Source organism: Camelus dromedarius, chromosome 13, assembly GCF_036321535.1.
Source record: "Camelus dromedarius isolate mCamDro1 chromosome 13, mCamDro1.pat, whole genome shotgun sequence".
Lineage (NCBI taxonomy): Eukaryota > Metazoa > Chordata > Mammalia > Artiodactyla > Camelidae > Camelus > Camelus dromedarius.
In genome coordinates, this window is record NC_087448.1 from 68,739,412 (window position 1) to 68,761,580 (window position 22,169).

Sequence of the window (22,169 nt, forward strand, 5' to 3'; positions counted from 1 at the left end):
ATCAGACACTTAGAAATTAAAAACCAGTAGCTCCACACGTCTGTCAAAATTTCTGGTCAGTCAAATTGAATAATACGTGCAAAGTATAAACAAGGCGTGACTGGAATTGTTTTAGCGAATGGAAGCTAGATCTCTGTCACACCTTGAAAGGTTCAAGGTTGAGCCCTGTGAAGCTTTCTGAAAGCCACGTGACTTCTGCGTCTGCACTGTGGCACGCCTGGGACACCTTGTCAGCTTTCCCGAAGGGTCTCATCTTGTATCATCTTAGCTTGTTGGAAAACCACTAAAAGTCAAGGAAGTCAGGTGCGATGTTACTTGCTGTGGGTTTAGAGCCGAGGTTCTGTCTCTGGGCCTGGGCGGCGTTTTCCTTGTGTCGATGATCTGCTGCCCGGATGACTGATCAGCGACCAGGCCGGCGGCCTGAGACTCGCCTAACCCAGCTGCTTGCCCGCTGGGCACACGTGCCGGGCAGGGCCCGGCTGCTCGGGTCCGGTGGTGAGGGGAAGCTGCTGACTTGGGGGCTGGGTGGCTCGGGGCGTTGTTGGCTTCCTGCCTCCAAAGCCTCATCTGGTTTGGATGACCACGTCTCAGCAAGCTGGTGTCTTTTGATCCACCACCTTCCCAGGGATTCCCAGGGGTGGGGGAACGGGCTGTACCAGAGTGCCTTGACTCTTCCACCGTAATGCACTTCCGCAGTGGCGTAAATAAACCAGATACTTCATCACAGTGACTTGGCTCCATCAGAATCGGAGGCTGAAACTCCTCGTGTAACAGTGTTTCCATCAGGCTGGCGAGGTGGCCGGGTGAGAGGCGTCTGGCACACGGATGACGTTTCCTGCTTTCAAGTTAAGCTCCCGGGGAAACGTTCAGAGAATTCCAGTGATGCCAACTTCACTAAAACACTTGCACTTTTGACGGGATTTCAAAAATCTGACCCAAAATGTGCTTTCTGAATAGAAGAAAATCTATTAATATTTTAATATTTCTGTTCCTGTGCACGGTCAGCCAGCCCCACGGCTCTGTTTATCCCGAGAAGATAGCACACACGGCCTCCTTCCTCGCGAGGCTGGGCCTACAGGAGGGTTAGCTGTGCTGTGGGGCACCGGGGGACCTGTGGTCCAGGCCAGGACTCCGTGGCGGGGGAGGAGGCCGCCGTCCCAGTCACACACCTGCCCGTGTGGACACAGCGGGAGTGGCATCTAGACACGTGCTCGAGCCGAGACTGACATTTCTTCAGATCAGCCCGTACTTTAAACAAGTTGACTGAACAACTGTCACCTCACTGAATCTTCGTAGTGGTTTTTGGCAGCGGTGTTTTTATCCTTGTTTTACAAATGAGGAGGCGGGATACGAGAGGCTTGCTGCGGTCAGGAAGCAAATGTGCAGCAACAGAAACCGCCAGTGGGCAGGGAGCGGCCTGAGAGGGGGTTATTTCCAAGAAGCTTCCAGATCACACCATGTCAGCCGACCGCCCCGCGGAGTCTGGTTGGGGCTCCAGAAACTCACATTTGAGCCACAGATACATCAGTGGATTCGGATGAGTATGTTAACCAGATGCTAGAGATGGCGACGGCTCTCAGCGTCCAGCGGGACGAAGGGTGGGGGCGCCCCTGCTGCCCGGGACCTCGGTGGGTCTTTGGGGGCTGCATGGAGTCTTGGCGTTCGCTGCTGGCCGGCTGTGCTGTTGTGTTCAGTCACACAGAACCGCATCCCCGTTCTTCAGAAATCAGCACTGCATTTTTGTTTCTGAACAAAGAACAAATATAATTGTGGAAACACTCATACTGAATTCTTAAAATACGTTAGGACAAATTAGGTCGCCGCAGTTAGCTGTGGGCATCATTATGTTCTAATGGCAGAAACGACAGTTCCACCCTTCTTCTGTTTGTCACTGGGGGTGCCCTCCGGTTCCTGTCTACATTTTATGGCTGGAGTGGACCTTGTAACTAGCAGTGCCCTCCCCACAGTCATACACGGGGCGTCATTAACTGAGACGGTGAGTGTCTTTCAGACACTGAAAAAACGCCAGCGTCTGAATTCCTGCGTTGCTTCACCTCTTTGTGGCATCTGGGCATTTCCTTACGTGCGTAATTTCACGGTCATCCCCTTCCCATTCCTGGCAGCAGGACCTGGGGTTGGCTGCTGTGTGCGGCGGGGCGCCTTCCCCTCGGGAAGCCCAGAAGCCAGCTGACTTCAAACCAGGGCTCCTTCAGACCCCGAGGGCTGCTAGAGACCAAAACTGCAGGTGTTTTGGTAAAAGAAACTCAGGCCAGGGGGTAAAGTCTCTGAAGTAGAAAATTCATTCAGTAAATATTTTGAAATAAGTTTGCATTCATGTTCTCAAACCCTGGTCAGAATAATTAGCCTTTGTTAAGGGATATAGATGGTTTCAGAGAATCGTTCTATTTTATTTTTCATTTTTTTTTTAATTTAAAAAAAGGGAAATATTTTCTGTCTTTTCAAACTTCTCCCACCACCCCATCCCTCTGTGTCTGCTGTCGGCCCCCCCTCACCGCCACCGCGCACGCACACACACAGTGCCTGGTTCCCCTCCCAGCAGACAGCTCACACTGACGCTCGCTGGTGGTCCGTTTATACGAGCGTAGCGCAGAGTGACCTTCCATAGGTCTCTGACATGATTTGTTTCTCTTTCGCCAGGCTTTCAGCTTAATTTAGATCATAAGTGGAGTTGTGTTGGATGGCAGCTGTCTTCGGTTGGCCCCAATATTACCGATGTTAAAGTAGACTGAGGCTGACTGAAGTGCCTCTGCAGCTGCACTGTCAGCTGCTTCTGAGAGAGCGTGCAGCGTCGCATGATCAGACCTGCTTGGTCTCGGGGAGGAAGCCTCGTGGTGTGGGGACGTGGCTGTGCTCAGTGTCCAAGCCCTGCCTCTTTCAGGTTGGAAATGAAGGCGCGGTTCGCTGTTGCGGTCACATGCGGGCACGTGGTGCGGCGGCAGTGCTGGCGCACCCTGGCCTGTAGTCACTCCTTGACGTGCTCCCGCCTCCTGTCGTCAGTCACGGTCTGCTCTTCAAGGCCAGCGGAGCACTTGCCCGGCTTTCGTTGGTAACAAAGGAGCAGAAAAAGCATTAACCTTTCCTGAGGTTGTAATGAGATTTTTAAAGGTGAAGGCCAGTGTCTTAGTTCCCCACACGCCTGTGTTTTCATGTACAAACTCCTACTTGACAATTAAGCACTTTTTAAAATTAAATGGAATGTATTCATCCTTTATCTTGTCGATGAAAGTATTTCAAAGTTATCTCTCAACCATAATGAAATTCTATTATTTTTTACCTTCCAGCCTCAAAAGCACACAGTGCAGTGACTGGTCAGTTTACTCACACGTGCGTCCTTCTGTTTTCAAGGTGCTGCCCAGAAGCATGGTGTCTCGTCTTTGCGAATCCAAAAAGCTCTGCGCCGCGGCCGATCTGCAGCTTCAGGTGCGTGCGCGCCTCTGTTCTGAGCTCTCCCAGCGGGCTTACTCAGCATGAGTGCGCGCCGTGAAACTCTTGCCGGTGCTGTGCGTTTATTCCAATAATTATGCTTCTAAAACGTCTTTCATCTGAGTTCAAAGAACTTGACCGTGACTCATTCAGTCCTCTGGCTCTTCTCAGGGAGCAGGTGTCACGCAGGGTTATTTCCTGTCTTCCGTCGGGAAAGTCAGAGCTTGGGAAAGTTCCATGACTTCTAAGTCGTACATTTCAGCAACCAAGTTATATATTTTGACTCACATTATGTCTTTTTATAAATTTGTGTTTTTATTAGATGTGAAATTTAAACAATCATCATTAGTTTTCTGTCATTTTCAAAAGCCAATTTCCAGGTTTCCAGATAAAGACTAGGAACATTTTGTAAACTGTCTGGATGACGGGGCCACATGGTGCCGGATGTCTAGGTTATTTGTCATTTCTGAGTCCATTTGTGGAATTCTGCCTCGCCACCAGGCCCAGAGAGTGATACGGACACAGCCCAGACACCCATCCTTCGCCTCAGGCATTGGTCGCTTTGTAACGACCCAGTTGCTCATTCAAAAGTGTAGCCACTGTTTAATCACTTCAGAGTTTTATAAAGTTCAGCCTCTAGAAAGTAATGAATGAGCTCTGGTTTTTGTGTACCTTGAAATACACATTTCAGTGGAAAAAAATGCATGGTTTAGACAAAACCATGAGTTTACTTTCTTCAGTGTCTCTGTCTCACACAATTGAAAAAGGATTTCTTTTTTTTATTTTTTGGTGGGGGAGGTAATCAAGTTTATTTATTATTTTTAGTGGAGGCACTGGGGACTGAACCCAGGACCCTGTGCATGCTAGGCATGCACTCTACCACTGAGCTAGACCCTCCCCCCGAAAAAGGATTTCTGAATTATTTGAGAAGGTTCACGTTACTTGGCAGAAGTGTCTCGATTTGCCGCTGTCTGCAGTGGAAGCTGTCCCGCTTTGCAGGGGCCTGTGTCGTGTCAGTTACTCCAGTGATTTTCTATTAAGACGGAAAACCGGCCTTCCAGTCCTCCCACCCTCCAAAAAGAATAAGGAGAAGGGAGGGAAGGGGGGCGAAGAGAGGCTGAAAGGTGGAGGGAGGGGGGGACTAGGCAGTTCCCGCAGGAGCTGCTGGGTGCTGTCCCTTCACACTATGGTCCTCTGTGCAGGGGGTACAGACAGGTGGGCACAGAATGAATTGTTTCAGATTTCTAAGTGGGTATAAACAGTGTTTTAAAAATTGTGGGGTTTTTTTTTTGTTTTTTTTTTTTTTTGCTGTGCATTATTTTAAAAACAGCCCCTGTTCTTCTGTGGCTCTAAGTTTCCTGATCCCAGGCAGGCATGACCCCTGGGGAGTTGGTGGGGGGAGCTAGGCTCAAGCTTAGAATTGTTTGGTTCATCAGCAAATCAGCAAGAAATAGATGCACATTTAACTTATTTTGCTGTTTTGATAATTTTTTTAGAAGGTCATTCTAGGTTTATGTCTTTCACTTGTGAAAGGCATAACTGAAGGAACGAAGTGCCTGAATTCTGATTTGTTTATAGTTTGGGGCCAAAAAAACCCCACCCTAGTTGAGGTTAGAATTTAAAAATTTCAGTTCCTAATAATTTATTCATTTGGAATGTAGGCAGGATGTGGGCGGGTACTTCGGGCTCCTGCATCGCCCTTGTGTGTCGTTCCTGGGGAGTCTCGTATGGACACAGATGTGTTCTGTACGTGTTCAGATTACCAGTTAGAGAAAGCAGTGTTTATATTTAGGAAATGCTGGTATTTTTCTCGGAAAGGTTTAAACTTGACTTTATAATTTGGAACCATAATTCCATATCTAGTTGAAGCCAGAAGTTAGAGGTCATTTAAATTTTTTCTTTTATCCAGACTAATCCTCACTTCTCTCAAGTCAACAGCTGCACATTCTCTACAGATTCCATCTTTGAATCAGAAAGATACATATCAGAAACATAACCACACGACAGTAGTTTTCCCGTAAAACATTTTCTACTTTTCCCGCTTCAGGTGAAAGTCAGACAGCATTAGTATTCAAGCCAGCTGTTGCAGTGACAAAGCGCTTTATCTTTACTTGAGGTTGTCTCTGCAAAAGTTAGGTTGTAGGACTTTAAGCAGCAGATTTCATGTTCAGACTCTTTCTAGTGCTTTATTATGTTCCCATGGCCTCTGTCCACTTCTCTCCTGGTCACCTCCCAAAGCCAGGGTTGCCTGCACGGTGGCCGCTGCCGGGTGCCTGCCCCCAGCTCTGGGGATCTGACTCTGGCCTGGCCCGAGACCTGACACCTGTACAGCCCTGCTCCCCCGACACCGGGCTGCTGCCCCTGCCTCCCCCGGCCCCCTTGGTCACAAAGCTAGGACTGGACCACGTCACTTCTCATTTGATGTGTATCAGGATTCCAGGAAGAAGCCAAACAGAATTCACCAGATCCAGGGGGTCACCAGTTATGACTTTATTTTTTTGTACTTCCAGCTATATATATATATATATATATCCAGATACATACATATACATGTAGTTTCTGTGGTCACAAATTTAACTCACTATACTGTATATAAAGAGTACCTTATAGAGGAGGTTCAAAATTCTTTAATAACCTTAATCGTGAAAAGTTTGAGAGCTTTCCTTTTCATCACTAACATGGTCTTAAATGTGATACAAAATACATCTCAAACCGCGTACACGTGTGTGTGAATGTGTCTCGCTGTGACACTCTTCTCCTGGTGCACGTGTGATGTCTGTGAGTGGTACCAGACTCAGCAGGTACTGTCATCCGTCTAGGTGTTCTATGCCGCTCTGGACCAGGTCTACCATGGGCAGCATCCCCTGAGGAGGTCGACCACGGACATCCTCAGGGACACCCAGGAGAAGTTCTATGGCCTGCCGTACGTCCCGAACACGGTGAGCCTGGCGTTCCGACCCTGCGTGTGCCATTGAATCTGTCCAGTTGTGACCCTGAAGTCCTCTCCCTCCCGTGAGGCTTCCTGCGACTGTGGGGCAGATGCTCTGGGTGCCTGGTGCTTCACCGCCCCCAGCCATCCGTCCACGTGTGCTTATTTCCCTCCTGCCAGCGGTGGGGGGCGGGGGTGTAAACAAGGCCATTGGCGTCATTCTTTGTGCGTTATTCTTCTATAAAGAGAAGAATAGCGACCTGAGACCATCCCCACTGCAGAGGCAGTCAGCACTGAGTGAGGACCTCGCTGGCTCAGGGGTTTTGACGTGTGTGGCATCTCCCTGTGTCCAGTGCCCTGTCGGACAGAGAGCTGGTGCATTGTGACCCTTTGCTGAGTACTAGATGCCAGACTCTAGCAAGTGGCTTTGCTGGAAAATCTCTCTCACAATAGCCCTGTAACTGGATGGCTTCCCATTTTGGGGGCCCATGTTGAGGCTGGTCCCCATGGTGTGTCTCGCTGGTGGCCAGGGGGGCAATCAGCGACGGTGCTGGGATTCAGACCCAGCCCCAAGGTCGAGTGTTTTCACGGCCCAGAGACCGGGGAGACTGTGGTGGGGGCTCCCACAGGGCGACAGTGTGTCTCCGTCCCTCGGGACCTCAGGTCAGGATGGAGATGCCTCAGCATGGCTGCAGGTGGCTGCTGGGGAGAGGGCCTGACATCGTCCCCCCGTTTCTCAGCTCTGTTCCTCTTCAGGTTCACCTTCTTCTCCTGGAGGCGTGGTGGCCACCAAAAGGTCAGCCTTCATCTCTTTTCAGCCTGGCCGTCCGCTGGGAGGGGAGCTGATTTGGAAGTGCGCTGCACGCCGCAGCGCGCCCAGTAAGCATGGTCTGACTTGTGGTGGTGCTGGGCTCCGGCCCGTGCTGGGCACAGAGCGCCAGTTAATCAGCAGATAGAACCGCCCGCTGGGCCTTGGGGCCCTGACCGTCACGCGTGTGCGGGAGGGGCTGGCACGTCTCAGACAAGTGAAGAGCTGGAGTTTTGTCTTCCTCATGACCCCCCCCACCCCGGCAGTTCCCGTTGTCTCAGACGTGTCGTCGTCTGGGGCGTGGACTGCTGGTCACGCTGCCCACTCTGACCGTGTGTGTCGTCCCGGTGCTGGGTGCTGCTCTGTGTGTGGGTCATCTGTGTGAGGGAAGCTCTGTAACGATCAGAGCGGCCTCCCTGTTCATCGGTGTGCTCACTCATGATAGCAGTGCCTTGATTCTAGGAGCGTCCCCCAGTTGACAGAGCGATGCCTGATTCACGGGCTCTTGTGCTTGCGAGGTGCTGCACTCATTTTACGTTCTTCTTTGCTTGGCACTAAAATCCATGTGACTTAACTCCATGTAGTTAGAGCATGACCAGAAGGCAGTAAAGGGGTCCGATAAGCTGGGAGGGGCGGCCACAGAGCATCAGTGGGCGCGGCACCTGTGGCTTGAGGGGCTGTCCGTGCGGGAGGGGTGCACTTGGTGAGACACGAATGCAGGAGGCGTGGCTGCTTCATGGGGCAAGGGGTGCAAAGGAGGGTTCAGTTTGAGGTGATGATGGAATGCGCAGGCTCCTGTGAGTGACTGGACCCACGGGGCCGGAGCACGGGGCTGGGGCGTCACTCGCCCATGGAGAGAGGATGCTGTGCGCTCTGGCCAGGGACGGCGCCGAGCGGGAGAGCGTGCTGGGTGGGATGAGGGGACATCCCGGGGACAGCCGGGAGGGGTGCTGGAGCCACGGGCACCCACTGTCAGCCAGTGTGGGTGGGGAAGAGCTTCGAGCTGGAACAACTTTTTTTGTTTCTCCTGCTACAGCAGTGTAGTGCTTTGCCCTCTGCTGCTATTTTGGGGTTACACTGACTATATGGCAGCTTGGAACGTTGTTTGTAGAACCTCTCTGTGGCTGTGAGTTCTGAGTTCCCGGATAACAGAATAATAAATAAGCCTTTAGCATATGGCTTACATGTCATTTGCGGGCTCCCCAGCCTGAAATTGCTCGAGTCTTGGAACAGACTCTTCAGCTGATGCTGCCTTGTCACAACTGTGTGCGCGGAGGAGAGTGACCTCTGACTCACCGGTTGGGAGGTGGAGGCAGCCAGTGGCGAGCCGGGCTGTTGGCCCTGTGTGCCCGCCCCGACCAGCCTTCCGGCAGACCTGGCCGCGGGGACGGGCGGCGGGTGGGGGGGAGCACTCCTGTGCCGGGCTTCACTTCAGCTCCTCGGTGGTCTCCAGAGAAGGCCGCTGACACCGCCACCTGCCATGAGACGATGTTGCTGCGCACAATGTTTGGCTGTTAAGACCTGGTTTATTGCTGCTGGAGTTTATTTTCTGTCCTGTTCACTTAACAGTCCATTTTGAAGAACTCCTTTCTTTAAAATATATATGCGAGTGTGGGTAGAAATCCAGGTAGATACCTGGCATTTGTGCCTTCAAGCAGATTAAGAATTATGTTTTTATATCTTTAGTTTTAAATGTATATTTCAGAGCTTTTCACGGGCGATGTCACAGCCCGTGACGGTTGTTCATGTAAGATCGCGTCTTGGCTTACTGACTTTCGGTGGCAGGAGGGCTTGACGATTTTATTTTAAAAACTGTAATTTTAGGTTCACTGATAAAACTCCAAGATAGGAAGTACTGACTGTTGAGTGACTTCCACCCTCCAGATTAAAAGATCAGATTCTTTCCAATTAGTTATTTTTAAAGCAAGCCTTGTGAGAGGAAGTGGGACCTCACGGGGGTCTCGATCTGGACATGCGAGGCCTGCTCTCGACCTAGGTTGTCCCTGCCTCCCACTTGCTTGGATGTTGGTTCACAGAATGGCACAAAGGTCTCTTTTTTCCGTGTATAAAAAATACTGTCTGCTAAACAGTACAGCTGGACCCCAGAGTGGTTAGAAGTGCAGCATTCTCTCTCCAGAGAATGCGGCTTAGGTTATTTGGTAAAAATCCCCATTTCTCCTCTGGAGGTTGTTCCCCTGGGGGAGCTCTGTTTCCTCCTATTCTTGTGCCCTGGCTCTTGTACAAATGAAAACACTCTCCTGGGAGGCAAAGGCATGCCCGGGTGGCACCGTTTGGAGGATCTGTTGTTGCTAAGCAAATGTTCAATTAAACAAAACAATATTTATTTTTGTCTTTATCCCCAATACCGAGACCATATGGTGCATATCCAGAAGAACCTAAGTGGTTAATTGCATGTTAAATTCCTTTCCTCTTGGGCTGCGTAAACAACTGAGAAAACATTTACCTTCTCTGTCATGCTGGATTTATTTATGACTTTGTAACTCAAACACAGAAGTGTTATAAATTGAAACTTTAATCTCATGATTGACTCATTTTCTAAAAATTTATGTGGTTTCAGTTTGTGGGACAGCTGCAGCCCGAGATTTCACTGATTTAAAACTGAGGAAATTACATGACCGCCCGGCTGTTTTTATAGCAAAGCCCTTGGAGCCACGTCACTGACTGTCATTTTTGCCCTGGTTTTCATGACGAGTGCAGCGCCCTTTTTTCCCCTCCTTTTTCTGTCTGCAATTTCACATAGGCTAGAGATAATGAAATAAAAACCCAGGCTATTCGTTCTTCACCAGGTAAACATTGCATTTTAAACAATATAGGTGTGTCTTTGAGATTTGAGGCTGTTTACATTTCCAGAGGCTTCCGCCCTGGCGACTCCTGGGTGAGTCACGATCCGGTGCGCCGTGATTGTGGGCAGGACGCATGGAGCTCGGTGCCGGGTGTCGGGGCCCTGAGGCCTCGTTCCAGCGGTTGTCACCTCATGTGTGGGACCCGGGCGACCAGCCCTGTGGGGAGCTGACGCGCGTCAGCTGAGCGATGTGGGCTTCGCACTTGACTGCGTGCGAGCCGGGCCTGAAGCGGTGAGCGCAGAAGGGCTGCAGGTGCAGTCTCCCTCCCCCTCTGGCCCATCCCCGCCCCCAGTCACTCCCAGGACCACAGAGGGGACTGACCCCTCAGCTGATGCGCCTCCCCCTCCGGGAAACACCGCGCTTCACCTGCTTGTGCCTCACGCGGAAGCTGTCATGGGACCTGCACTCCTGTGTTGTTGGTGACCTAGGGGAGAACAGTCTTTGGAGCCGAGGGAGCAAAGGACAGTGCGTGGGTGTCAGGAGGAAACAGGAGGTGCTTGGAGCCGGGGAGCACGGGCCGCTCCCTCATTGTAGTTTGTGTGTGAGAAATAACACACACAGGCCGGAGGGAGGGCTCTTTGAAGACTGAAGAGACTGATGCCGGAGAGCGAAGGGGACGGGCCGGAGGCGGTGCGGGAGAGGGCAGCCTCGGTGGGAGTGGAGACAGAGCAGCACTGAGGGTCTTCGGGAAGGAGGGACCCCAGACGCGCCGGCGCCAGAGGAGGGGACAGCCCTGTGGGATGGCCGGGGACCTGTGGAGGTAGGATTCTCAGCTGAGACCCCGGTTTCTGTTAGAACAAACAGTGAAGGGGGTGGTCAGAGACAGATGACAGTACAGGTGCTTTGCTGACAGCGGAATTTCAGAAAGCAGTGGGGAGAAGAGGACAGAAGGTGGGATCCCAGAGTGTTGTGTGGCCCTGGTAGCGCGGGGCAGACGGTGCTGCTGGAGCTGGGGGGCAGCCCGTGGGGGCCGGCCGAGAGGGGCGGGAGCTGCGGGGTTTCCACACTGTTTGCAGGGTGGGGGGTGGTTCTCCCATGTGTGTGTGTGCGTGTGCGTGTTCGTTCCTGACACTCCGGGCAGTGCAGAGGCAGGATGCCCGCAGTTCTGTGTGGAAGCTGAGAACTTAGGTCCCCACTGTCTTTTGTCTCTAACGTTTCCCGAGGGTCTCTCTGTCTGAGGCAGCCACACGCAGGGCAGACAGTGTGCTGAGCCGGCCCGCAGGGGGCTGCGGCCCCCCTTCCGCAGGGGTTCCCTGTGTGCTGTCCGTCCTCTTGCCCCGAGACCTGCCCCCCAGGCCTGATCTCCCAGCCCCACTCAGGTTCGAGGTTCTGAACCCGCTCTTCAGACCCTGGGAGGACTGCAGGCAGCCCCGTGGACGTGTGCACCCGATGCTCTGTCCGTGAAACACACCCCTGAGGGTGGGGCCCTGGCAGTGGATTCCCAGAGCGCGCCGCAGAGTTAAATCAGATCGCTTTCCCTTGACAATCCTGATCTGACTTTAATTTCTGCCAGCCTGATAGACCACAAATACAGTAACTTATTTTTGCTTGTAATTATTTTATTACTAGTAAGATCAACGTCTTCCTTGTGGTATGTTTCCATCTTTATGGGGGCGACGGGGTAAATTATTTTTTGTCATTTTCTCATGTTCATCTTTTTATTTTTGTAGGGATGTTAATCTTTCATCCATTTTGTAATAAATCCCCCATCTTGTTATTTATCTTTCAACTTGTATAATTTCTAACCTTCAGAATGTTGTGTTTTTGTTCGTTTGCTGGATGGTGGTGGTGGCTTTGAGTTAAATCCGTCAGGCTGTTCTTGCTGTTTCCTGTCACGCTTGAAAAGAGCTTGCTGGCCTGAGAGTATTTACACTTCTGTCCATATTTTCTTCTAGTACTTTTATGGTTTTATTTTTAACTTTTACATCTTTGATGATTTAAGTTTATCACAGTGTAAGGTATGAGATTTTTTTTTCAAGATGTCTCTCGGTTTTATTTTAACTTAATCCCTGTGAATGCTTCACAGAAACATACACATAGAAGCAAATAAAACTATACAAACTAAATATCCAGCAGATACAACAAGTAGTCAGAAGGTCTAAGATGGACAGCTGTTAGGTGGCTGATGAGGTTGTTTGCATATTTTAAACAATCAACTTGTAATAAATAAATACTTTTAAAACATATAAAAGAAATTGGTAATCTGTAAAACAGTTGAATGGGTAGCATGCATTGATCAGCACACAGTGACCAGTAATATTTATTGAGTTCAAACTATTTACTGTTGTAAACATCAAACAAAAGCATTATGGAATCTTAACTGGCTTTTACTTTTTCTAATTGGTTTTTGAAAAATCCACTTTCCCTGCTGATTTGGAAAGGCCTCCTTTGTGAGAGGCTGAGTTTCACATGGAAGACTTGTGTCTACTTACTTCAGGCCTCCTGCCCGGGCTGGACAGCCATTAGTGGAGTTTTTTTGACGGTCGGTTGTTTTTTTGTTTGGAGCAGGGATGCCCCTGCTCTGTTGCATCGTCTTCCTGTGCCGTGTTCCTCTGACACGCACCTTAGACATGTTGCTAAACGTATTCCTGTTTTATGATTTTGGGGGGCTGTTGTGAGTGGGTCTGTCACCCCCTCCCCACCGTTTCTGTCTGGTTACCATCGGTACATAGACAGTTCGGTGTTCTCACTTTGTGCTGCCCCTTTTCAGTGTGTCTGTGTCCCTCAGGTCCTTGACTGGTTCAGGGGCTCAAACTCTCACAATCATGATAAACGATGATGGAGAAGTTACGCATCCTCGTTTTGTCCACGGTTTCAGTGGAGTATTTCTGGCTTGATCTGTGATCGGAAAGAAAGACAGTACGTGTGTTGGAGAGCCCATTCCAGGATGAAGAGCCGTGCACTCATATTGTGAAGGCCAGAGGGAGGAAGTCAGGTGTGGACAGGCTGTCGAAGCTGGAGTTCAAGGTAGGGGTTACCAGCATGAGAGACAGAGGGCCCCCTCCCCAGGGGGAGGTGGCCTCCACGTGGTGGACGCTACTGGCACGATGTGGTGCAGGGCCCTGGACTCAGACCCTCAGGCGGCTGTGAGGATGGAATGAAAGAGTGCGCCTCGGAAGCACTTAGCCCGGCGCCCGGCACGGTGAGCACAGACCAGATGTGAGGTGTTCTTGTCCGTTACTGTGGTCAGTGTCGCACATGATTATCAGAAGAGGGGCTTTAAGTGATAAAAACAGTGTGTGGGAAAGATGCCTTTGTCCCCTGCACGTAGGGTGGGTTAGAGCAGGCGCAGCAAAGGGACCGATTAGAGCAGGTGGGCACCTCTGTGTGCGAGGCTGATCCCTGCTCCGGGAGGGCAGCCGTTCTCCAGGCCCGAGTCCCTGGAAAAATGCGCCCACAGCCGCTTTCCTGAGCACCGTTACAGCAGGTTCGTGGCCCTGTGGCAGCTTTCCATGAGCAGCTTATTCGTGTCTGAGGGCATTTTCTCTTGGAGTCGTTCACACGTGGTTAGCAGAAACGCGGGCGCCCCTCTGTGGCTCTCTTCACACACACTGTCTTCAGATCCCTGACTGAGTGACGATGCAGTCACTGTCCACATGTGTGTATTTCTCAAGGTCTCAGGGAAGCTTTGAAATACTTGCTGATTTATGGAGAGTGAAAATTGAACCAGACTTTCTCAGGATATTTAGAAAAACTCAGACACTTAAAAGCTAAAAATCAAACAATAATTGAAGTGATTTATACAGTTTCAGCAGTAACTTTTTCCCACCTAAGCGAGAGCACGGGCTACACAGCCCTTCTTACTCTGCTCAGGCCTTTAAGTGGAAGCGGGCAGGGTGGGGGGCTCTGTAAGTCAGATGACAGCTGACATGTGTCTCGTAACACGATTTCTAACTCGTTTCCCCTCTTAAAGCTAAGGACGTCCTCTACGATATGAACCCGTCTTGTGTGGAATTTAAATAAAAGGGAATAAAGAAGTACATAAAAAGACTTGGGCTAACACTGTCCGGCACAGGCCTGAAGTAGAGCGACTGCCTGGGCGCCTCTGAGATGCGAGCCGGCCGGCTGGCCGCCCCCGGCGTCAGGGAGGGGCAGGCACCCTCGCTGTGGTGGACAGCTGCGGCCGCTGGTCCCAGGAGGCCACAGAGCGCTCCCACCCTGACGATTTTCATGACCTCTTATTTGAAATAGTTTAGCCGTAAGTTGCAAACGTTGTCTTCACGTATCCTTACCCCGCTTCCTCAGGGATAATACCCACTGTGACCCTGGTACCCTGTCCGGTCCGGGCAACGACACTGGTGCCGTCCAGGATCATCTGAATGACTTTCACGTCCGGCATTTGCTCGTGACCAGGACTCCTGAGCGACAGGAAAGTCACCAAAGCTTTAGCTAAACCACTGAAGCGCTGAGTGTGGGCGGCTGCAGGGAGCCCCCCACCTCTGCTTCCCCGTCGGGCGGGGCCCAGCACAGCTCATCACCATCTCGAGCTTCTTCATTTGTCCTTATGTCCTTGGTGTCTCTCTTTATTTACCATAGCGCTGATTTTCTGGTCTGTGTCCTTGAACTGTTAACTCACTGACTTCCAAGGATTTTGACCAAACCCATAGCACAAAATGCATTATGTTATGGTCTTTTTACAGAAATTTGTTTATGTGCCTTTAGGGGTGTGAGTGTGTGTAAAACTGAAGCAACAGTGCGGAGACTAGACGCTCCCCTCAGCGTGTGCGGTGTGCTCGTGTTTTCTGTTTTGTTTTTTAAGTGCTTGTCACAACCTACTGCACTGACGTCACAAACCACTAGTAGAAAACGGCACCACGGCTAAAAACCACCATGTGAGCTTCTGTCGCCCCATTATTTTGCTTATTCCACCTTTCTTTTCCAAGTCAGCTGTAAACCCTTTTCAAGTGGAGATGCTTTACAACTAAACAATTCAGAAAGAAAACCACTCCCGCGTAATCGCAGCACCGCCATTTCTCCTCCCGTGCCACGTGTGTCAGTTCAGTTGGCAGACACCATCTTTCAGGAAGGATGGGCACGTGCGTGCGTAGAAGATGACGTAACGCAGTCTGGGATGCTCTGTTCACGGCTGCCCTGGGGAGTGAGAAGTGGCATTTTATCTGGGCGTGGTCACTTGTAACTCAGATTCCGCCCCAGCCCGTGTGGGAGGAGAGAGAGGGACACGTGATGGAGGTGGGTGCAGAAGGCAGCAGCCTGCGCTTACCTGATGGTAGGGAGAGCTTGGTGTGGGCTGTCGGTGGTGGTGGGAAATCGGGAGGTGGGGGCGGCTGTTCGTGGTGGAAAGTCAGGTCAGGATCTGGAAAATCAGATGCATGCTTCCTGTTACATCTGCGCAGAGGCTTTTATGTGATCCTGGAGGGAGTAGGGGACCTCAGAGGTCTTAAGTTTGTGATCAGAGTAGTGACATGAGCAGATGGAAACTGAGGGGAAAAGTTCGTGTTTCACTCTGGAGCAGGCGTTGGAGAGAGGGGACAGAGACTGAGGGCGGGGAGAGAAGGATCTATGCAAGTAATAGGTGAAAAATATAAAAACGTAGTGAACTTACCATACTCTTAAAAATAATCAGTTTTTATTTGTAAAAATAATCTACCTGGTCATTTTGATAATGTATTATTCTCTCCTATCTCAGTAGTGTTTTCACAGAGTCTTTTTTAAAAATGTGTTTGTATCCAGCGTTTCGGCTGCTTCATGCAGGAGGGCTGCTGGGAGCGGCAGGCGCGCCGCGTGGCAGAGCCCAGGCCCCTCCAGCCGGTTCCTCCGCCTCTCCTCCGCGGGCTTCGGTTGTGCTTCTGCGCACTGTTGTGCTGGGAGACCGCCTTCGTGTTTTTACTCCCTCCTCTTCCTGCTGTTTCTGGTGTGGTTGGTTTTAGTTTTGGTTTTTGACGTTTACAATTGCATGTTTATCACAAGAGCTGATGCTGCTTCTTTCTTTGATTGTGTTTAATGAAGGCAACTTTTTTTTGGTTACAAAAATAAATGCACATAGAACCTGTCCTAAAGGTCTTACGAGCCAGGCAAGAAATGATGAGGTTCTAAACCTGGGCATGGATGGTAAGCACGTATATAAGAGAAAAAATATAAGAAATACACTGAGGTAAAACTGTCAGGATTTGAGGACTGACTGACTCTTCCCTAAACACTGTCTGCCATCACCACTTAATATTGTATTATAGGTTTTATCCAGAGCAATTAGGCAAGAAAAAGAAATAAAAGGCATGCAGACTGGAAAGGAAGAAGTAAAAATATCTCTTATTGTGAATGACGTGACCTTGTACATTGAAAATCCTAAGGAATCCACAAAAATTTAGAGTTAATAAACAGATTCAGCAAGGTTACAGGATATAAGATCAAAAACAAAAGTCAATTATGTGTCTGCACTCTATCAATAAACAACCCCTAAATTAGGAAAACAGTTCACTTTATAATAGCACCAAAAAGAATAAAATACTTAGGCATAAATTTAACAAAACAGTTTAATACTTATATAATGTAAAACCATAAAATACCACTGAAAGAAGTAAAAGAAGACCTAAATAAATGGAAGTATGTCCTGTGTTCATGGACTGGAAGACTTCTTGGTTAAGGTGGTTATAGCCCCCCCCCCCGCCCGATTGACCTGCAGATTCAATAAATCACTGATGAAATCTCAGCTGCCTTTTTTGTAGAAATGACAAGCTGATTATAAAATTCTTAACAGAAATGCAAGGGACCCAGAGTAGCCAAAACAATCTTGAAAAAGAAGAAAGAGGTGGGAGGACTCCCATTTTGGATTTCAAAACTTACTGCAAATCTCAGGAATCAAGACTGGAATTTTGAGAGTGCAGTCACCAAAATGGTGACCTAGGAGACCCCAGTCGTGGTCCGCCAACGAAGACCAACAATTAGAGAGCTACCCATGAACAAAAACCGCTCCAGAGAGCCCTGGAGTCCACTTAATAAAAACCTGAGACCAAGCGCACAGGAAGAGCAGGCAGCCTCTCTACTTCATCACGCGCCCCCGCCCCGTAACTGAAGACCTCAGTAGAGAGCTTCAGGAGGCTTGCCCAAGCAGAAGAAGGAATCAGCTGGAAGACAGATCAATCGAAATTATCCAGTCAGGGGACCGAAAAGTACAAAGAATGAAATCAAATGAAGAAATCCTACAGACTTAATGGGACACCATCAAGAGAAGTGATGCGTGCATCACTGGAGTCCCTGAGGAGAGGAGAGGGAGCAAGGGGGAGACAGTTTGTTTAAAGACAGAGTGGCTGAGAACATCCCAAACCTGAGGAGAGATCGGACTCCCAAGCCCCTGAAGCTGGCAGGTCGCTTTAAAATTTCAGTCCAAAACAGTTTTTTTTTTCCCCCAAGATACCAAAATAAAGAATTTTTAAAGGAACAAGAGAAAAGATGTCTCTCATACAAGGGAATCCCATAAAGTTTTTAGTGGACTTCTCAACAGAGACCTTACAGACAGGAGAGACTAGGATGATGTGTTCAAAGTGCTGAAAGAAACTGCCAACTAAGAATACGTTACCCAGCAAAGTTGTCCTTCAGAAATGAAGGTGAGATAAAGACTTCCCTTATAAACGAAAGCTGAAGGGAGTCATCACCACTGACTCCGCTTTACACAACTAAACCTGAAAGGAATTCTTCAAGCTGAAAGGAAACAAGGCTAATTAGTAACAGAAACATAGGAAAATATACAAAATACTGGTAAAGACAAGCATACAGTCAGATTCAGGAAGCCCTTTATATTGTAATGCGCCGTTAACCACTGAACTCTAGTATAAAGGTTAAAAGACAGAAGTATTAAAAACAGCCTTAGCTACAATAATTTGTTGATGCACAATATAAAGAGATGTAAATTGTGACATCAAAAATGTAAGGAGTAAAAGGGTAAACTTTCTGTGATCTAAGTCAGATTGTTTTCTGTGTAAAATAGACAGTTATATCTATAACATGTTTTATGTAAACCTCAGGGTAATCACAAAGCATGAACCTACAGCAGACTCACAAAAGATAAGGAGAATGGAATCAAAGCACACGACTACTACAGAAAGCCATCAAATTACAAAGGAAATCAGTAATTAAAGAACAAAAGGAAACTAAAAATGAGCCAGAAAAACAATAAGATAGAATTAAAAAGTCCCCGCTGATCAATAACCACTCTAAATGTAAATGGACTGAATGCTCCAATCAAAAGACATGGAGTGTCTGGAGGATAAAAAAAAACACAAGACCCAACAATATGCTGCTGTGAAAGACTCACTTCAGCTTTAAGGACACAAAGGCTCAGTGTGAAGGGATGAGAAAAGATACTCCATGCAAGTGGAAAACGGGAGAACAGGGGGTAGCTATGCTTAACCACACAAAAGAGACTTTAAGCCAAAAATGGTAACAAGAGACAAGGTTACTACATAATGATAAAGCAGTCAGTCATCAAGAAAATATAACTCTCATAAATACACGTCCCCACCATCAGAGCACCTCAGTGTGGTAAGCGCATACTAACACATCTGAAGGAAGAAACAGACAACCATATGATAATGAGGGAATTCAGTACTCCACTCTCACCAACAGAATGATCGTTCCGACAGAAAATCAACAGGAAAACGGTGGACTTGAACTATATTTTATATCAGATGAACCTAACAGATACATAGAGAACATTCCTTTGAACTGCGGCAAAATAATGTATTCTTCTCAAGTGCACGTGTGACGTTCTCCAGCACTGGCCACATGATAGGTTACAAAACAAATCTTAGCAAATTTAAGAAGACTGAAGTCATACCAGGTATCTTTTCTGACCAAAATGCCATGAAACTAGAAACCAACAGGAGGAAGCCTGGGAAATTCACAAATATGTGGAAATTAAACAACATACTCCTGAAAAACCAATGAGTCAAAGAAACCAAAAGGAAATTTTTAAAAATATTGAAACAAAACTGTAAGCACAACATATCAAAACATACGGGATGGTGCAAAAGCAGTTTTAAGAGGGGAGTTTATAACCACAAACATCTACATTTAAGAAAAAAAGAGCTCAAGTAACCTAACTTTACATGTCAAGGAACTACAGGAAGAACAAAAAAAGAAAACAAAATTAAACTCAGGATTAGCAGAAGGGAGGAAATAAAAATGAGAGCAGAAATAGAGACAAAAAAGACAGTAGGAAAGATCAGAGAAACTAAGCTGGTTCTTCTGAAAAGAGGAAATAGATGACTGTTAGTTAGACTTAACTGTTAGACTCACATGGTACTACAAGTGAAAGAGGAGACGGTTACAGCTGATAGTACAAAAATGCAATGGAGCATAAATTATGAAAATTATACATGGATTTGGACAATGTAGAAGAAATGGATAGATTTCTAGAAACATAGAACCTGTCAAAATCGAATCATGAAGAAATCTGAAATCTGAACACACCTAGTAAGTAAAGTGATTGAATGAGGCATCAAAATTCTCCCAGCAAACAACATGCTACGGCGTGGATGACCCTGGCAGTGTGCTCAGTGGAAGAAGCCAGACACAAAATGCCACTTATTATAGGCGTCTGTTCATGTGAAACGTTCAGAACAGGCAAGTCCATGGAGACAGAAAGTAGAAGGTGTATCGGGGGCCAGGGGGAAGGAGAGTGCAGTGTGGGCTGATGGGGATGGGGTTTCTTCTGGGGGGTAATGAAAATGTTCTGGAATTAGACAGTGGTCACGGTGGCACAGCTTTGCGACTAGACTGGAACCTGGCTACTGTTGTGTGGAATGAGCTGTCATGCCCTACAGTAACCTGTAGATCTAGAAGGAAATATAAGGCCATCGGTTCGTTTCAGCCTTAAACAAATTGCTCACAGCTGACCCTTCTGAAGATTCCACCTTGAACTTTCAAACTTAGGAAATCTGAGAGGAGAGGAGCCCAGGGCTCCTGTCACTACAACGTTGTACAGAATGCTTGTTGATACTATTTTTGTGTGAAAACTTTTATAATACTACTAGGTGCTGCTTTTTTTTAATAGTGACTGCAAATTTTTCACTTGTTTCGAGTGAAAGTTTGGCATCACCCAGGTTTTCCATCTGTTTCAACCATAAATATAGCAGTTTCTTTTTTGTAAGAAATTGCTAAAAGCTTTAACATCAGGAATTTTGGAAATTCTTCAGACAAGACAGTCAGGAAGGATTGATGACATGTTGAGAGAAAGCAGGCAGCCCTCATTTCAGATCAGTCACATATTTTATTTCTGTCAGTTACTCCGTACAAAATGCAGGTACTAACATGACCTCCAGATGCCGGAGCATCGTGCACCCTGGGCTGCACTTGTGTGCTGCTGCTCTGTGTGCCTGGCAGGTGCCCCGGTCCCACAGGGTGGGGCTGGGGCGGGTACCGTGTGCTCCTGGGGGGAGGGTGTTCTTACCTTTTTTTTTTTTTAATTTCATGGTTATTTATTTTTTTAGTTGGAGTATAGTCAGTTTACAACGGTGTGTCAATTTCTGGTGTACAGTGTGATGTTTTAATCATACATGTACATACATATATTCCTTTTCATATTCTTTTCATTATAGGTTATTACAAGATTTTGAATAGTGGTCCCTGTGCTATACAGTAAGACCGTGTTTATCTGTTTTATATATAGTAGTTAGTATCTGCAGATTTCAAACTCCCCATTTATCCCTTCCCACCCTCTTCTGTTTTGTAAATAAGTGCATGTGTGTATGTGTGGTTTTTTTAAGATTGTGCATATAAATAATATCATATGGTATTTTTCTCTGTGTGGCTTACTTCACTTGGTATGACAATCTCTAGTTCCATCCATGTTGCTGCAAATGGCATGATTTCATTTCTTTTTTGTGGCTGAGTAGTATTCCACTGTATACATATACCACGTCTTCTTTATCCAGTCATCTGTCAATGGACATGTAGGCTGTTTCTATGTCTTGGTTATTTTAAATACTGCTGCTGTGAACTCCCCACCAAGGAGTTACTGTTTTTTCTCTGCTACTTTTTTTAACACATGAGCAGAAAATCCCATTGTCTATGAAGGACGGTCACATCTTGTCCATGTTCACTTTCATGGCTTTTGTCTTACTTTACACAGACACCCGCCCCCTTTGTTGAACTGTGCATAGTCATCATGAAGATAGAAGCAGAATCCCTCTTCTGTTTTTTTAAAAAAAATATGTATGTGTATTATTAAGCCATTCTGACTGGCGTGAGGTGATAGGTCACTGTGGTTTTGATTTGCATTTCCCTGATTAGCAACATGGACCATCTTTTCGTGTGCCTATTGGCCATCTGCATTTTCCTCTTTGGAAAAATGTCTATTCAGTTCTTCTGCCCATTTTTAAAGTGGGTTGTTTGGGGTTTTTTGTTTGTTTGGTTTTGATGTTGAGTTGCACGGGCTCTTCATATCATGTGCAAATGTCATCTCCCATTGAGTAGGTTGTCTTTTCGTTTGGACAGTGGTTTTGTTTGCTGTGTAAGAGCTTTTGAGTTTACTTAGGTCCCATTTGTTTATTTTTGCTTTTGTTTCCTTTGCTTTACAAGAGAGATCCAAAAAGATGCTGGTGTGATTTATGTCAAAGAATGTTCTGCCTACGTTTTCCTCTAGGAGTTTTATAGTATCTGGTCCATTTAGGTCCTTACTTCATTTTGAGCTTATTTTTGTATATGGTAATGTTCTAAGTTCATTCTCTTACAAGTAGCTGTCCAGTTTTCCCAGCACCACTTATTGAAGAGACTGTCTTCATTGTATATTCTTACTTTCCTTGTCATAGACTAATTTATCATAAGTATGTGGGTTTATTTGTGGGCTCTGTATTCTGTTCCATTGATCTGTGTGTGTTTTTAGGCCAGTACCATACTGTTTTGATTACTGTAGCTTTATAGTATAGTTTGAAGCCAAGAAGCATGATTCCTCCAGCTCTGTTCTTTTTCCTCAAGATTTTCTTTGGGCAAGAACACAAATAACAAATGTTGGCAGGGATGTGGAGAAAAGGGAACCCTCCTACACTGTTGGTGGAAATATAAATTGGTGCAACCACTGTGGAAAACAGTGGAGGTTTGTCAAACGAAAAACAGAACTACTGTATGACCCAGCAGTTTCATTCCTGGGTATATATTTTGTTTTTGTTTT

At 47.4% G+C, this 22,169-nt stretch overlaps 1 protein-coding gene across 5 annotated transcripts in view; it reads left to right on the forward strand.

Annotated features, from left to right (window-relative positions):
* Positions 1-22,169, forward strand: part of MIPEP (mitochondrial intermediate peptidase) — an 84,623-nt gene that overhangs the window by 40,009 nt on the left and 22,445 nt on the right. For 4 of the 5 annotated variants that reach the window (XR_010383707.1, XR_010383709.1, XR_010383708.1 and 1 more), the window contains 3 exons: positions 3,367-3,441; positions 6,264-6,383; positions 7,114-7,169. Coding sequence is in view for 1 of the 5 variants with exons in the window: in XM_064493268.1 (XP_064349338.1) it covers positions 3,367-3,441; positions 6,264-6,383 (195 nt within the window). In the remaining 4 variants the exon portion in view is untranslated. The remainder of the gene's footprint in view (positions 1-3,366; positions 3,442-6,263; positions 6,384-7,113; positions 7,170-22,169) is intronic. The other variant, XM_064493268.1, reaches the window with a different exon arrangement.